The 18,578-nt window shown below is 37.8% G+C and overlaps 1 protein-coding gene across 1 annotated transcript; it reads right to left on the bottom strand.

The window, feature by feature from the left end:
* Positions 1-1,300: 1,300 nt before the first annotated feature.
* Positions 1,301-17,371, bottom strand: hm13 (histocompatibility (minor) 13). Its single transcript, XM_051878972.1, has 12 exons — positions 16,998-17,371; positions 14,200-14,298; positions 12,812-12,894; positions 12,634-12,722; positions 12,468-12,553; positions 9,255-9,380; positions 9,090-9,147; positions 8,666-8,749; positions 8,527-8,563; positions 8,335-8,437; positions 8,135-8,220; positions 1,301-2,169 (listed from the first exon to the last, which is right to left on the bottom strand). The coding sequence occupies exons 1-12, from the start codon at positions 17,187-17,189 to the stop codon at positions 2,100-2,102; spliced, it is 1,113 nt and encodes a 370-aa protein (XP_051734932.1). The 5' UTR covers positions 17,190-17,371; the 3' UTR covers positions 1,301-2,099.
* Positions 17,372-18,578: the final 1,207 nt, after the last annotated feature.

The following is an 18,578-nucleotide window of genomic DNA, read 5'->3' as shown; positions in this document are numbered from 1 at the left end:
TAACTGCCCTCTAGCCTTATCATCTAACTGAATTTATGAATTGGAATTAACGTAGCGTTCATACATTTAATGAGGTTGCCCCTTGGACATCGGTTTACAGGGGTAGGCTAAAGGCTACCACAGCTTAATAGAAAATAAGTTTGTTTCTGTTGCTGTCAGTATTGCTTTTGGAAGTTACATTAAAATGCAGTTAGCTCAAAAATATGAGGGCACGCGACAGGTGCTGTTTGAAAGAGCATGATGCATCTGTGTATGTTTAACGCATGGCTTGTGTGTCTCACTAGCTCCGTTTCCATGGGCACAATTTGATTTATCTAATTCTGGATATTTCAGTTGATAACTTAGCCTAAGACGTGATTAATAATAAGACCACACCAAAAGAACCCATTATAATCAGTGATGCTGTGACTGTCACTTCTTGTATTTCGGGCACACCACAAGGTGTCACTGTGGCCTCAACGCTTCGCCCTCGCCTACTCTGAGCTCGATTGCTATGTCTGAGGTAAACCACACCCTCCTCGTTACCCTACAGACAAAGAAATGTAGAAATAAATAAATGTGAAAATAAATAAATGTAGAAATGAATAAATGTGGAAATGAACAAATATGGAAATAAATAAATGTGGAAATAAATAAAATTCTAGATGAATAAATGTATAAATAAAAGAAAAAAAGAAAATGTGGAAGAAAAAAATACATAATAAGGAAATAAATGTATGAATAATTATCTATTTTTGTTTTTTTTACATTTCTTTGTATACTTATTTATTTTTAATTTGGGCAGGTTTGGCATTCCATACCTCTTGAGGAGATTTGAGATTATTACACCTCCTCTATGGCTCGTGGTGGTTATAGCAAGCTTGTTGAATATACATAGGGATTGAGAAGGTTTTGTTTTTAAAGAAAACCAGGCAGAATAGCTCTCTCTTTCGTGCTAAGAGCAGTTACACATGCTGGCGAGTTCATGTATTTGGCGAAGTGTTGGAGAGCGGTTGCATGTCCGAGGACATCCTGCTCCTTTCATCTGCTCCCTCCCTCCTTTGGGCTGAGGCCTGTCCTTCAAGGTAGGGAGGTAGATTGTACTATCTGGGACTTCCCTTGCTATGGAGCTAAGAAGCTTGGTGGTTTTTCCCTAGCACTGGTAACACTGCAAAAGTTTGCGTATTCCTTAACATTGCACAATATTTAACACAAACTCTGCATGTGTTCTCTCATATTGTTTGCAAAACCTTATAGGCCTATGCAAATGTGTGTATATATACATCTCGCAAAGAAGAGTAGTGAAACAAACACTGGGGTATGCTTTTCTACAGTGGTAAACACCACAGTTTAATGCAAATAAAAAGTTATATTGAGGAAGAAATGCTCCTCACATAAGCTTAAACTTTTACACTTTTACACTGAGGAAAAAAAAAAGATTACACAAAAGGGGGCTGTAAAATGATGGTGACCGAGCTGAGCATGAGGTGTAAAACACATGACTGGGACACAATATGGCATAGAAAAGTAAATTCAAAACCCTTCAAAACTACAGCCAGAAAAACATTCAGAACATAAAAACACTTTCACTTCCTAGGGAGATATTTGGTCCCACTTCGGTTTACACTTGCATAAAGTAAAAATATGTAATCCAGAATGCCTTTATCTTAACATTTAACAAAAGGTTGGACAACTACTTGAGTTTCACAAACTGAATCCCTTATGAGATCCTAGAGTAAAACCAAAAACAGAAACCAGCTACACAGGAATAGGTACCAGACTTGTGTGACATGATCATACGTTTAATAAGTCTGCATGGTAATCTGACATTACATGCAGAAAGCCAAATTCTACCCTATTCAAATACTGTATAATAACTAAAACCCTTTGAAAGCAAATAATCAAGCATGATTTCGAACATGAAGGCCGAAGGCAATGAAATGAACAAAGGAACATGGAGAAAACACAGGCACTGGGAAAGCTGCAGTATGTCATTAAAAGAGTTCAGAAGTACAGATCACGTCACTGCCGTGAGCGACTCGGAACACGAGCGTCCGCTGCACGGCCACATCACTATGATGAACAAATGCTGAACATGAATGAGGGCTCGTTTTGCACTTTTATTTGTCTTTAGCAGATTCTGTTACTTCCTCTTTCGATGACGCCTCCTCCGGTGAAGACTCTTCGTACCTGCAGGAGACACAAGAAGTGAGTAAAACAAGTGATTGACAGGGAAGCGGTATTCATACAGAAGGATGAATAGAGAGTGGTGCTGGGCTGCTCTGTCCCTATTGTTTCCTGTGAGCTTGAGCTTTTTGATAATGGATCATCTGCTGTAGTGGATATGAGTGACAGATGTACGCTGACACGGCAAGAAACAGACAGACACAAGAAGTCCCAGGAGTTGCACTGACAACATTAAATGCTCCCTGAAGACAGGAACTACAGGTAAAATGAGTTAATACACAGCAAACACAGAAGGCTACTGGGATCTTAAATGTATGATAATCCCAGCGCTTGTAAAACTACTGCAACTTGCTTGCAGTTAGACTAATGAACGACATTACTTGGACTAAAACAGCTTATCCTCAGCATTAAACTAATTTATTTACACTGGTGTCTTGTTATATAGGCGAGAAACCACTAGAGGCAGTGCATTACAGCCATTTTACCTGAGTTCAGTGGGGCTTCAGGAAGCAAAATCTATGACACATGAAACAGGCCTACTGAAGTTCATGGAGGAACTGTAAATGACCCTGAATGACATGAGGATGTTGACAGAAGAGCAGGAAAGGCGATCTGAATTATCAAGGCCGATACCTGCACAGGCGGGAGAGGACAGTAATGGAAAAGAAGAATGCAGTCGTTACATGTCGGAGGGTGTGTGTCGGCGGCGGCGGGGGGACGACGGGCCGAAACTCTGCATAGGAGTTAGCCAGACTCGCCGGGGAGCCCGACACAGTGGGAAAATGAGTGAGCCGCGGAGTGTGGGGCAAAACTTCATCTGACGACTCATAGCTGCATGCCAACGTGAAGAGAGAGTGAAGAGAGGAGAAGAATAGGAAGGTAACATGAAGAACAAAGCACAAAGAAGAAGCTGTGAGTTGCCTTAAAAACAGGAAGAAGCCCATTGCAATAACTGACAAAACATGTTCCAAAATAGACAGCTACCTTCTGAAACACAAGTGACTAAGACATTTTGCAGCCTTAAAAGCTGGCTAAAAGAAAGCATCTTATTTTGTCACTGCCCACGTTTTGGTACAGCCTTCATATATTCTATTTACATATACCCTTTTTTAAGTGTAAAAATCTTTTCAGAATTGGAATGGGGCATCAGTTTACTGTGGGGGGGGTTTGTCGTGTTGTGTCACATCCAGTGTAGACAGCATCACTGATTACAATGGTTTTGCTTTTGTATCATTGCACTCTGCCACTCGTGTCTGGTGTAGACACTTGGTTTTGGTAATTGTGATGTTTAAAGTAGATTCATCGTCTGCTTTATGTTTACCTGGCACCGGCAGTCCTTTCACAAACTCTCAAACATAACTTGACAGCGGTTTTATTCACAGCAAACACACATTGTGTAGTAGGTAACTATAAAGTTTACACGGTTTTTCCCTCACAGTTCACCAGCCCCTTTCACGTTCTGGGAAGAAGTGGACAAATCTATAGTTGCGTTTCCACCGCAGGAACTTGGGACTTGGGGGTGATACTCGGTGTGTTTTGACCGCAGGAACCAGGGTCTAAATGAGGTTCCGAGTTAAAATTTTCCCCTCAGAAAGTCCCTGCTCACGGGGTAGTACTTTTTCAAAGTTCAGGAACATTTGGGGGTGGGACTTGGGCGCTGAACATGCTGATTGGTTGAGTTCACGCAGCATTTTATTTTAACCATTTATAAAAGTCTATTGCGGTGCGTGCAGTAAGAGTTGTTTGCCATCTGAAATCAACAAAATACGACCGATGGACCGACGACGAGGTTCAGGCTTTATTAAGCTTATATGTGGAGGATGAAATCCAGCGGGAACTGGAAAGTCACGTGCAGTCCTACATGCCCGGACTAATCTTCACGGTACTTTAAACTGCGATGACGTCATCCCGTAACGAGCTTGACGCGTAGCCATGGTAATAAGAATGTGACGTCAAACATAACCGTCACATTAAAAAACTCTTGCGGAGGGCTCAGAATATTTTAAACGTACATGTGAAACCAGACGCAGAAGGAGCGCCGGTGGACATCACACTGAATCAGTCCCAAACCGCAAACCTATACGTACACTGTCTGCTGACAAAGTGTTTCACTGACTTTAACAAGTAATCTGAACGGCCTAGTTTATGTGAAATATTTAGCATTAAACAAGTTTTTTATGTTGGTGTTTGAAATAAAGCTGCTTCTGATTTATCGCGGACTGATTGTGCAGACTTATTACAGACTGTTTTTAGCTATATATTTTATTATATAATAATAAGAATAATATTTTGTTAATGTATAGTCATTTGTATTATTATCCCTATCATCAATATTTTGTTAATGTTCTTTGCAAAGAAAATAACATGCTGACGAATGATGATGCCATTTGCCATGCTTCAAGAAATGATTTCTCTTTTATAACAAGCACTCTTGACATAATTAGTGAATATAGGTCTATCACCTTGCAATTAAATTTTAATGTGAGCTGTAGTTTTGAAGTCTGTTTGTAAAACTTTCAATGAGTTGCCTAATCCTCGTTTTATGCGTGTTGCTATATATATGCGGTGCATATGCAGTGATGATGTGAAACTGTGCGTGCGATTCCTTGACAGTTGAACTGAAGACAGTGGGGGAAAAAAAAAAAAAGAAAAAAAAAAAAGTAATCTGAAAGTTGTGGTTTATGGTCATTGTGTGTATAAATGTAGGTTTTTGCCCAATTTTTTCAGCTTTCCATTTCTGGTATTGTGATATTTAGAGCCACTTCACCAAAAGCTCTTTCTATTTTGTTGTAGATCATTGAACTGTTTTACTGTCTCAGAAGTCTGTCCAATATCAGATACAGGAGATTCTTTCCAATGCAAACGCTGAAGTCATTAGCTGATAGGTCAGCGAGGCACAACTCAGTTGCTTATGCTTTCGGACACAGTCTACCTCTCGGTCTCCTTATCCCAGTTCAGACCACACAATATCAGCCCGATTTATACATGACCTGCTTGACGTAGGGTGTCGAGATGATTCATAAAGGACAATGGGTATTGGGACGCAACAGAACAGAACCTTATAATTCGGTGACGAAATGCTGGCGAACAATAGCAGAGGCGCTTCAGCAACCTGGTGAGTGCTGGAATTAGCATTAGACTGGTACAACCAATAGCCAGGTTTCCATCCTAGGATTTTTTTTGCGAAAAAAAAAAAAAAAAAAGATTTAGCACTTTAAAATGTTTATAGCTGATGGAAATGCCATTTGTCGATAAGATTTCTCAAATGTCGACACAATCTTTTTCCGTTTCTCTTTAGCGCAAAAAATCTATGTTGATATTTGAAACGTCGCAAAAGTTGTTTTGGAAACACTGTCAAGAAAAAGGGCTTTAAAGGGTTAATTCACCCAAAAATGAAAATAATGTCATTGATTACTCACCCTCATGTCGTTCTACACCTGTAAGGCCTTCATTCATCTTCGGAACACAAATTAAGATATTTTGATTAAATCTGATGGCTCAATGAGGCCTGCATTCACAGCAATGACATTTCCTCTCTCAAGATCCATAAAGGTACTAAAAACATTTAAAACAGTTCATGCGAGTTCTACCTTAATATTATAAAGCGACGAGAATATTTTTGTGCGCCAAAAAAACCAAAATAACGACTTTAACAATATAGTGATAGGCCGATTTCAAAACACTGCTTCGGAGCTTTGCGAATCGAATCAGTGATTCGGAGCGCCAAAGTCACGTGATTTCAGCAGTTTAGCCGTTTGATAGGAGATCCGAATCACTGATTCGATTCGCAAAGCTCCGAAGCAGTGTTTTGAAATCGGTCCATCATTATATTGTTGAAAAGTCATTATTTTGGGGTTTTTTTTTGGCGCACAAAAAGTATTCTCGTCGCTTTATAATATTAAGGTAGAACTACTGAACTAGCATGAACTGTTTTAAATATGTTTTTAGTACCTTTATGGATCTTGAGAGAGGAAATGTCATTGCTGTAAATGCAGGCCTCACTGAGCCATCGGATTTAATCAAAATATCTTAATTTGTGTTCCGAAGATGAATGAAGGCCTTACAGGTGTAGAACGACATGAGGGTGAGTAATAAATGACATTTTCATTTTTGGGTGAACTAACCCTTTAACACAAATAAATGTGGGGTCACATGACAGAAATAGCTTATACATGCAGCGTCCGCCCTCGTGGTGTTGTTCCCGTGAAAGTACTGTAGTTCAAAGGTGCATCACAAGGATGAGGAAAATAGTATCTTGAAAATCTCTGCAGCTCGAGAAAATAAGCGGGGTGTCTGTCAAATTAAGGAAGACTGACGGAGTTTTCAACGCTGACAAAAAAGAAAGGTAAAATAAAATACAGAAAAGTTACTTCTGTATCTGAATAAATAAAAGTAGCCTACTGTCATAAAATTGTGATTCTGTTTTGATTTCATGATCAAAAGCGATTCAAAATGATGAAAAAAGAAAAAAAAAAAGAAGAAAAAAAAAAAAAGAAAACCAAACATGACACTTGTAAATTAATTTTATAAGTGCAATTTATTAATAAAGATTCAAATAAATTAAGAAAATAAAGTGGTTGACTCCAAAAGCTCTAACAGAATTTTAGAAATGTTATGTGACAATAATAAGCCTCAGTTTAGCTAATGCAGACCATTTAAAAAAAAAAAGTTAAATACACAAATAAAATGTTTTAGGTCACATCTGCGTCTGTCTCCGGAGGAAGGAAGGAAAAAAAAAAAAAAAAAAAAAAAAAAAAAAAAACCCAACAGTGATTTGTTTTTGATCTGTTTGATGTTTCTGAACTCTGGAACCAGAAAAAAATAACTCTTTTGCTTTGAATGTGTTCCCGGCCGCATCTTACCGCGACTGCTTGACTGCATGTTCAAGGCATTAAAGATTGTTGCAAATGCAAGGACTGAATATTTCACTCTACCAGTCTTTTTATGGAACCTAAAAATGTTTGCATACAGGACAAATGAGCTGCTCTGTGTCCAAACCTGCACTTCGTCAAATAAAGGCAGTAAAGTCCTGTCAGATGAGCTGCTCCTCTTCGCCGTCGCCGTCTTATATTCCTTATTTAATAACATTATATTTGAAAATAAGTAGTAGCCTACTGGCGAATTTCAATTGTTTCATTACTCTGTACATTTTACAAATATTTGGGATGCAAATGATAAGAATTTGCGATATATGCAAAATTTATGAAACGGCTCAAGGGCAGGTTTTTTAGCGATAAATCAAAACTTAACAGTTCACTTACCTTCTCCAACCTGCACTGTGAATAATTACTCAGTGTTTTTAATAAAAATGTGAAAAGTATAACCGTTTGTGTGCTCATTTGGTCAGATTGTGTTTGTCTATAATTGTGTATACTCATAAAATATGGTTGGATCTTCGATGAAGAACTTCACAAATCACTTCTTGCAGCTATAATAACCACTAACTGGGATATACATTTGTAATTACAGGAAAGTGAACCAGCTTGTTATAAGTGAATCATGCTGCTTGTAAGCTAGACATCTGAGAAGGTGTTCACATTAAAGTCCAAATTCATGTGAGCCAGAGCGAATGCTTCATGTATGTGTATAGTTGAACATAACTTTCAAAGTATACTCCATTTGATAGTGTCAACACATGCACACTAGAACTGTTCATCTGTCCAGTATCTATTTCTTTCCAGAAGTTTAGACCAATGAAAATGTCTTTGTGCTCTTTTAAACTACAGTTGCAAGTATCTTTTAAACTCCTCACACAAGCACTACCCAGCACACAAAGACTTCAGGAAGCAGAAACGAGGCAGCCCATCATGATGGGCATGCCAGCATTGGCTTCGGCGCAAGAAAGACGCATGTGACATGAATGCATGGATGTGAGTGCAGAAGTGTGCTACGTTCAACAAAATGACCAAACTACATCCTGACCCTGGACATAAGCTCTGAACATGGTCCACGTCCAGAGGAGAGTTACCTGAACATCTCGGTCAGTTCTCCCTTCAACAGAGCCACCAGCACTGGGAATCCAACACAAGCAGGGACCAGGTACAGCAAAGCAGGCTGGGAAAAACAAAACAACTTTTATAGCCCACATTCAGTGCCAGTTTGGGTTCATCTCTTGGATGAAGGGAAACAATAGTGTGTTTTATTGTTATTATTTTTTTATTTTTTTACCTGAGCATGTTTAAAGGTGTGCATGACGAATATGGTAAGACCCAGGCCGAAGATGTAAGCCAGGAAGCTGGTGTAGAAGTAAGTTCGTGTGTTCTTCTTCAAACTGAGAGGAAGACAAGACGATGACAGAAGAGCATGAAAATCAAATCTACAAGCAGCTGAAATCAGATGAAATCAAATAAAGGACTGTACCTGACGTCAAAACGCAGGAGCAAAGCGATGAAGATTCCTAACAGAAATCACAGTCATGAGCGTTCGCTTCAAATCATGAACATGCTGCTGTCTAAAACAAACAAGTCAAAGGTCTCAGAAATCCTCTTTGTGTATTTACCCGGAATGACGATGTCCCCCAGTCCTAGCATGGCAAAGTTGCTGGCATCCAAACCTTTTTCCAGCAAATCTTGTGGGAAAACCACTAGAAGGAAAAGAAGAGCGGGAATGAACTGTGGAAGTCTAACACAGAGAGTGTTATTTCTAGAAGAAGAGGTGAATATAGGAATCTTTATACCAGGGTTTCCACACATTTTAACAAAACAAACCTCATTACTTGTTTCAGTCATTTGTGATGACTGGATAAAGATTTGTAGAGAATTTTATTAAGATTAAACTCCTAAGATTAAATTCTAGCTAATTTTACATGTACAATTTTGACCGTACAATGTTAGCCATGTGCTGAGGAAACTGTAACCCAATACAGATAAGTAGCTAGTAACAACCTTCTGAGGGATGGATGTATGTATGGAGCAGATACTCACACTTAATTGGGGCTTCGAAAGACTTGGCAACTGTCACCATGACGTTGGTGCCAAAAACCTAAATGCAAATAGAGTACATGTTAAAACCCAGGACAAATGTTAAACTAATAACCTAAAAACAACAGGCCATAGCAAAGTGAATTTTAATTGGTCCTCCTAACTCACCCAGAACACGTCGTAGACGAACAGTCCTCCCAGCAGGATGCAGCCAGTGCTGACATTATTGAGGTGGAGCAGCTCGACTCCGTTCAGGGCGAAAGCCAGACCGAACAGGTTATTGGCAACCCAGTGCTGTCAGGAAACACACAGAGATGATCGTCCACAGAGAGACCTCAAGCAGGAATCATCAATACACTTCTGCTTTATTACATACGTTGAAACATGGAACTTAAACCCAATTTTTAAATTTTATTTCACAGTTGAAACCTGATGATTCACGTTATCACACACACTTGATTCTCACAAACCTACTAACAGAAATAGTGCAGTTCTTTTTCATTATATTAGTTTTAAAGCATTTATTTTCAAGTTTAAATAAGATTTTGAATGCCATATTGACTCTGTAAAACCTCAGTGTGTGATCTGTTCCTGTAATGTTGTAGTGTGCGGTTAGAATCAAAGTTTAGGATTCTGTTGAAAACGTCAAACATGGATCATTTTTTGATAGCTGAGTGTGACGGATACAGCAGAACCAACAGAACAGTGAGCTGTCATCCATTTTTGTGCAGCGTGACTCAAGCACAACTAACTGAACTTGTGTGATTCACTGCTGCTTTGAGCAGAGTCTGTCCATTAGCGGCTCATGTTGAACAGTTCAACTTCCAGCATGAGGAAACTCTACTAGTGATGTAAACTAGCAGCACAGCTCACTTTATCTCTCCACACTACCAGCTGCTGTTCACGTCAACTTTAAGACATGGCGCGCGTTTACATGCGCACAAATAACCTGATAACTACTAGGGCTGGGTATTGACACAATTTTCACGATTGAATTCGATTTCTATTCGCATGCTTGCGATTCGATATCGATTATTTTGGATGTAGTATATCAGTTACAGTACATGGCAAATTTTCTAGAGGAAAAAAAAAAAAAAAAATCTCTCAACTAATGCTGTAAACTACACATGGAAGTTAAATAAGTTAATTTTAAATAAGTTATCAAACACTTAAATTACACTCAATTATGTTTATTTTATAATAAATAAAGTTTAGAATTACATAATCATTTCTACTCCAATTCTGTTTTTTTTTTTTTTTTTTTTATAAATATAAACATTTAAATTGTGGCTGTCATAACTGATTTATTCAAACATGCATTAAATATTGAAGAACATTATAATGAATATGTAACGGTGCATAGCTATATTTATCAGAATGCTGCTTTCTAGAGTTCACTTTTCTAGCTGACTAATGAGTTTATGGTCACTGAATATGTTTTTCTGAGGTAAATGTGACGTTACGTGACATTGTTTACAAGCTGTTTTATTGACGTCTTTCCAAGGTCGAAACACTGATTGAGCTATTATTACACGAGACATGATACGGATTTCGCTAAGTTGTGCTGTATATTTTAACATACCTTCAGATGTTTAGTCATGTTTATTTCGCACTATAACTGGTATTAAAGCGCTTCTCTTTAAAGGGATAGTTCACACAAAAATGAAAATTTGACGTTTATCTGCTTACCCCCAGGGCATCCAAGATGTAGGTGACTTTGTTTCTTCAGTAGAACACAAATGATGATTTTTAACTCCAACCGTTGCGGTCTGTCAGTCGTATAATGCTTGTCAATGGGAACTCCATCTAACTTCTGATGACGGAAGTGATGTCTTGCGCTTATACTTCAATGAGTGCGAGACATCACTTCCGTTGTCAGAGCGCGTTCAGACCTCACCAACCGGATGCGCAAGGCAGTTGGACATAGTTGTGTTTTAGAGGTGAAAAATGATATAAATACTGTTCGGTTTCTCACACAAACCGATCGTTTCGTGTCTTAGGACATCAATGTGTCGTCACGAGCCGCAGGGTTTAATTTGGATTTGTCTGTGCTTGTTTTTTTGACTCTTATAGATGGAGTTACCATTGACAAGCATTATACGACTGACAGACCGCAACGGTTGGAGTTAAAAACCATCATTTGTGTTCTACTGAAGAAACAAAGTCACCTACATCTTGGATGCCCTGGGGGTAAGCAGATAAACATTGAATTTTCATTTTTGGGTGAACTATCCCTTTAACTGAGGCGCAACAGCGATCTGTCACGTCACATTAAACAGCGCCAGAACAGCATTTATTTTTGCAATCGCATAATAAGATGGACGTCATTTGAAATCTGAGGCTTTGCTTCATATCAAAAGTAACAAAGCACAAAGATTGCGATTTATTGGATGGGTGGCGCGCTACATGTTCTGTTCATTCATCAACTGAAAACAGACTAGACTAATCGATTCTTGGGATTTAAGAATCGATATCGGTTCGTAAAAATGAGAATCGATTAAAATCGAGAAATCGATATTTTTTCCCCAGCCCTATAACAACTTGATTATTGAAATAGCCTGTTTTATTTCAATAAACTATGCATACCAATATAACCCAGCAGTGCAAGAAGACCACTTTTACAAAAAAAAAAAAAAAAAAAAAAAACAACTCTTCTATAACTCTGCTCCTACAACATTGTTTCTAAGATCTGTCAGGTTTAAAAAAAAAAAAAAAAAAAAAAAAAAAAAAAAAAAGAGGCAAAACAGCTTTCACGATTAACTAAGAAGTGTACAAAAATAACTTCCTGCTGATCGACACTTCCTGCACTTCCTGTCGGACATGCCATCTGTTTTACAGAATCTAAAAAACCCCCACAATGACAAGCTACCTTTCTTTGAGCGCGAGTCTTTCTTGTGCCTGTCGTCTCCTCTGACATGATCTTAAGCCACAGCACCATCTACACACTGAAACTCCTTTCTTTTACACAAATATTTATCTTTAATACTACACATACTTTTACTGTAGTATTAACACAATGTCAATATTTTGTTTCTTAAATCTCACAGTTATCATCAACACCCCTGGATCCCAGGGAACACAGGAACTGGTGAAATGTGTATCTTGAACACAAGGGAAGCCACTTTGGGGTTAAAGCGTCTGCCAAATGCAAAAAAACTTCAGCTACAGGTTTATTAGGCAGGACTTCACTTTTGGCCACTACTGTACATGTAAGTCATGGTACTTCACTTGTCATGTCACAGAATATAGATGTGCAAGCCTCATAATCCATTTGGCCTATATAAACATCAGCGGGATTAACTACACTTTATATATAAAACACCGTAATTGCTGTCAGAGCTCTATAAAAAGCTGCTCTAAATGAAGACAGATCTACTCTACCTTCTTCAGGACGTACCAGACGCCGACCACACTGCTGATGCACAGGCAGATCAGATCCTTCGTGTCAAACTCGTAGTTGACGATCTCTGTGGGAGAAAACAGGCTTTAGACAGAGCTCCTCCATCAGACACAGAGATGTGTGGGTACATGTGCAGAGGCGTCTCACCCTCTTTGCTGTCTCCTGAGCCCTGGGTGAACAGCAGCTGGTACTGCTTATTTGGCAGGTTAGCAGGGAAAACTCTGTACATGAAGGGACTGGAACAGCAAGAGCAAAAGAGTCATATTAAAGGATTACACAATTACAAAACACACTAAAGCTCTCAGACGCTCCAGGTGTGTCCTACCTCATTGTGTGAGACAACGCTAATATTCCCAGCACGAAGAAATACATGGAGAGCAGCAGATTAATGTACTCTTGAGAGAAAATCTACAGGGACAAAGTCAAGAAATCCTTCACAATCACTTTAATGAGTCTATACAGTGTGTCTGTATTTTTGTTAGTTTTTAACACCTTAAACAGAAAGTACTAAACATCAGAAAAAAATTTTCCCAGCCCTACTTACAAAATGTTTTATTAAGCTCAGTTTTTTCACTCATTTAAATTCTTAAAGGCATAATGTGTAACTTTTCGCCACTAGAGGTCGCCTATTCAAAACACAGGCGTAGCTTGATGACGCCTTGATTTCGTGAAATCACGGGAGGTGTTGTCTTCACGTTTACAGCCGGCGGAAAATCATCTGGATTGGACTTGAGCAGAAATCATGTTCATGGATGAGATTATTAACGTTACTGTAGTATGAAGCAGAGCAGGGCGAGTGCTGTTGGAGCTGAACGAGGCCGCTGGAGCGATTGCTAACGAGAGATGAGCCCGACATCTCTCGAGAGCAGTGGAACTTTTATTATGCCACAGTCGCCGCTTCCACTTCTTCCGATCATGCGTATGAGGGTTAACGCAGCACTGTTTATCATATTAGATACATTTGTGTGTTGAAAATTATGTTATGACGTTACTCTGTAACACTTGCTGCACACTGCAGTAAACTAGATCGATATTAGTCGTGGTAAAACATGGTACTCGCCGTAAACCAAGAAAACGAGATTTAAACAATAAGACTTACTGTGTTTAGCTGTATAACATGATTAGTTTTCTGTCGATGAATGTATCCGATCAGTTGCTCGCCTGTCTAATAAAACACATAATATATTAAAGCGTCTTTGGTGTTTCCATGGTTTCTACAAAATAAAACCGGAAATCGAGGGTAACGCGAGTATGACGTCATTGATATGTGACGCATGGACACAGTCCGTGTCCTGGTTAAAATTGCTTATTTCTCTGGATTTAAACATTCTTGGAAACATCTGGTATAATTTAAGTACAACAAATATATAATATTGTTCTATTGGTTTTTGGATATTTTAATCCAATCTTACATATTGTGCCTTTAATTCATAATATGTAAGAATTATTCACTTCAATTTAATGGAACTTTACTATTAATTGAAATGCGTAAATTTTGAAACTTTTTATTTTTTTTTTTATACAGCTTACATGAGATTATCCATCACAGAAAACTTTGTTTTAACATTTTCAAATAAGCATCATTTAGTATGTTTACTAATCCATTTCCCTTGTGGGGACTGCTGGCTGCTCCTCACAATGTAGGTTAACAAGTGCGCACACACACACACGCACGCACGCACACACAGAGAGAGAGAGAAAGAGAGATGTGACCTTGAAGAAGAGATACAGTCCGAAGAGAGTGCAACTGGCGATGATAGGGAAGCGAGCGGCGTCTCTGCTCGTGATGGTCTCAGGCATATCTGAGGGACTCTGACAGACACACAGACATTCACTAAATATACAGACACTGTCTAACAAACCTTGGTGTAGCTTTGCATATTATTTCATAGTGGTGGGCGATACGACCACATTCTTATTTCACAATATGAGAAATTTTATTTCATAGTAATGATAGAACAACACAAAATAACTATCTAATTTCTGTTATTAAAAAAAGAGGGGAAAAAAGAAGCAAATTACAAACAATACAGCAAATACAATATAACAAAAATAAGAAACTAAGTTTTTCAGGTACAATAGGTTTATTTAACATGTAGTTAGAATTAGTACAGAAATTTAATAATGAAATGTACTGTATGAATATGCACTGTGTTTCAAATTACTATGCAAGTGACATCAGTAGGATTTCAGTACAATAAACATTCAGATTTTACTTTTTCAAAGAAAGTGTTTGTTTTATTTTCCATATCTTTTTAGATGACTGGTATCAATCTCAGACAGGTTTGTTGAGTAGTTTGCCAGGTCTACTTAGGTAAATGGAAACCTTACTTAAAGAGGTTGTTCCACATTATTAAGCAAGTCACAGTTCTCATGAAATATGGGGAGGAAGAAAGATCTTTCTGAAGATGAAAAGCATGAAATGGTGCAATGTTGTGCAAAAGGCATGAAAACAACTAATACTGTGTGAAAACTGAATGGAGATTATCGAACTATCATAAGATTTGTGAGTAATTTACAGCACCATTTCATGCTTTTCATCTTCAGAAAGATTTTTCTTCCTCCCCATATTTCATGAGAATTGTGACTTGATTAATAATGTGGAACAACCTCTTTAAGTAAGGTTTCCATTTACCTAAGTAGACCTGGCAAACTACTCAACAAACCTGTCTGAGATTGATACCAGTTATCTAAAAAGATATGGAAAATAAAAAACACTTTCCTTGAAAAAGTAAAATCTGAATGTTTATTGTACTGAAATCCTACTGATATGTCACTTGCATAATAATTTGGAACACAGTGTAAACTTATTAATATAATTTATTAATACTTTATGTAATTTATTCTTTATCGCATGCTGAAACCATATGATTACTTGCTTTTGATACTTTATCTGAATCGATTATTATTGCCTTATTGTTAAAATAATCATTAGTGACAGCCCTAGATTAGTTAAAACATTTCAAAATGCATTGTTCTGCATTTTGTGACTTTCAATCACATATTTTGTCATTGAAGCTTTCGTAAAAATAATGCTAAAATATCATGTATCGTCTCATGAGGTAAGTGTACGGTCACAGCCCTACTATTAACATGCCAAGAGTCAAACAGCAGAAAGAGTTTCATTTAGACCTCTGTCAGTACCATCACTCACATCAGTGAAAGACACATTTGTACTGACATAGAGAAATGGACGCAATAATTTAGACTAAAATATGCATTTTCATGCCTCATAATACTCAAAGAAATTTTTCTAAGAAGAGTAACTGTAACAGGAAGGAGTAAGGTCTACATTTACACGAACATAAAGGACACTTACTGTTTTTAAAGCAGTGAATGTGTGAGTTCCTGTACACAACAGCTGACATGTTCACATCTAGACTGTGTTTGTTTTTTAATTACCTATAATTTAGCGATTTACAACTCTAGACAAACAAGCTACAGAAATCACACATTATTTTGTGTAGTAGGTGTTCCCTGAACTCCAGAATGCAATACTCAATAGCAAACTAATGTAGATCGCGTCCACCGGGTCAACGTTTCTGCACTGTCTGGAAAATGTTATAGGGAAGGATCAAATTATAAATGCATAAAATGTATTATGAAATGAAAATATTTACATATATGGAGGCACACATATATGTGAAAAATGAGCATTAATTTAATATTTGAATACATGTTTCAAAATAGATTTACATATACAGAAAACTAATATATTAACAAATGTTAGAAATTAATATATGCTCATATATTGCAAATTAATGTTTTGCATAGATGGATATCTAAACTTTTTTACATAAAAAGGAATAAATATCTGTAAATATTTCTAATAAAAATGTATTTACATATTTTTAATATATGTGAAAATATTGCAAAGGGGCCAAAATCTAATTTAAATATATTTCAGTATAAAATATATTTTCCTCTATTTAGATTTAAGACATTTAAATATATGAAAATCTATTTATTATTAATATATTTCAATTAATGTGACCTCTGTATGGGTAGGTAGCCTATATGCAGTTTATATGTGCTACTTTATGACACACAGTAGAGAACACACAAAATAATTTACATGTATTTTTTAATTAGCCAGTAAAAACCCTGACTCCCAGGTAAATAACCTTAGACGTATATTAGACAGTTATATAATCAGAATAGTTGTTAAGTTTCTAATAAGTGCATCTACCACATTATGAACATTGAACATTTAGTCTTCAAAATCCTAGTCCAGCCGGGCAACCAAAATTGAATTAAACACAATATCCAGTACGCACACATCAGGCACATCAGTGGACGCGATTATGAGTATTAAACAGATGTGCTGAGTGACATATGGCACTATAACAGGCCTGTGAATCAGTCAGCATCTTTACCTGCAGCACCTCTGACTCTGTACTAAATTAACGTCTGCACGGAGCATCAGCTGATTGTATATTAATATATTTAAATATCCATGTGTCTTTTACATTGTTCTTTCATACATACATACAGTATCTCAGTAACTTTACCTTGCTTTTGGAGCAGCCCACCGACCGCAGCGCTCCGAAGAAGATGGGCAGCAGGGCCATGAGCAGCAAGCTGCCGTACGCCAGAGCTGTGCCCTCGGCGCTGGACACGAACCGACCCGCGGTCCCGTTCACCGCGTCCGAACCGTTACTGGATCCATCCGGCACCGATGTGGTCTGCTCCACATCAGCCATGTTTAACTCAGATACGATGACCCTTAAAAATAAATGTGCTGAGAGTGTCAACTGAGTGTGTTTCTCATTGGGATGGACTCGATTCGCTTTAAGGCCACGTTTCCTAACTGAGCCCGGTGAAGTCTGCGCGTTCTTCACTGTTCAATCACAGACGCACACTGACAAGTATACTGACACCCGGCGGAGCGGAGGAGGACCTGCTGCTGCAGTATTGTGAGGGCGCTTCTCTTTTTTTATGTGTGCTTCCTCGTTTCCTTTCTTCTCGTCTCAGTTCCACCTCCCTCAGGATGCGAGGGAAGAAAATGAGGATGAGGAATGGAAGGAAATATTGTTTGTATATTGTAATATTCTTGATCACTTGAGCGTCACTTTAAAGCGTCATCAGCTGCGCTCAAAGGATCTGCCCTTATGTTGTTGAAGTTTGGTGATTTAAGAAATTCATATTACTAAATGATTTAACCCTCATATGGCCTTTTGGGTCTGTTTGGATGCCATTTGATGTTTCCCTCATTAAAAAAAAGAAAAAAAAAAACACTGTTCCCTTCATCTCAGTGGTATGAGATTTTGTGACTTTTGTAATATTATCTATCTAAACAGACAATAAATAAACACACACACACACACACACACACACACACACACACACACACACACACACACGCACACACACATACACACTGAGTCTGAATCCTTTCTAGTGCTTTTGAGGCTTCTAGTCCTCCTCAGCACTGAACACTAGTGATTTTAGGGCTCAAGCTGTAAAGTACACAGGGCTCGATTGTAAGGATTATTATTATAGGAGTCCAAGAAGGTGCTGGAACACTATTGTTTTTGTACTAATCTACCTGAAAGAAGATAATTATATACACCTAGGATGACTTGAGGGTAAATCATGGGATAATTTTCATTTTTATTTTCATTTTTGTGTTTGTTTTGCCATCAAAGTGAGGACTCTCCATAGGCGTAATGGTTTTTATACTGTACAGACTGTACATTCTCTCCCCCTACACTACCCCTACTCCTAAACCTACCCATCACAGAAAACATTCTGCATTTTTACATTTTTAATAAAACATTAAGTATGTTTTTAAAGCTATTTTAAATATGAGGACTCATGAAATGTCCTCATATTTCATATTTACGTCATAATACCAGTGTAATACCCATGTCATTATACAAATTTGTGTCCTCATAAATCACAAAAATGCACGCACACACACACATGAATGATGTGAATACACTTCATGTGTAATGCCTTATTTTGAAACTTGTGTATGCTATATGCATATAGATCTACACATTCACATCATTCACATCATTGAAAAGTGTCTGCTAAATGACTTAAGTACTAATGTACTCTGAAATGTCAAGGTTTACTGTTATTTTCAC

The sequence above is a fragment of the Ctenopharyngodon idella genome, chromosome 22 (assembly GCF_019924925.1).
Source record: "Ctenopharyngodon idella isolate HZGC_01 chromosome 22, HZGC01, whole genome shotgun sequence".
Taxonomy (NCBI): Eukaryota; Metazoa; Chordata; class Actinopteri; order Cypriniformes; family Xenocyprididae; genus Ctenopharyngodon; species Ctenopharyngodon idella.
The sequence above is the reverse complement of the archived record's forward strand: the minus strand, read 5'-3'. Positions and strand labels throughout refer to the sequence as shown.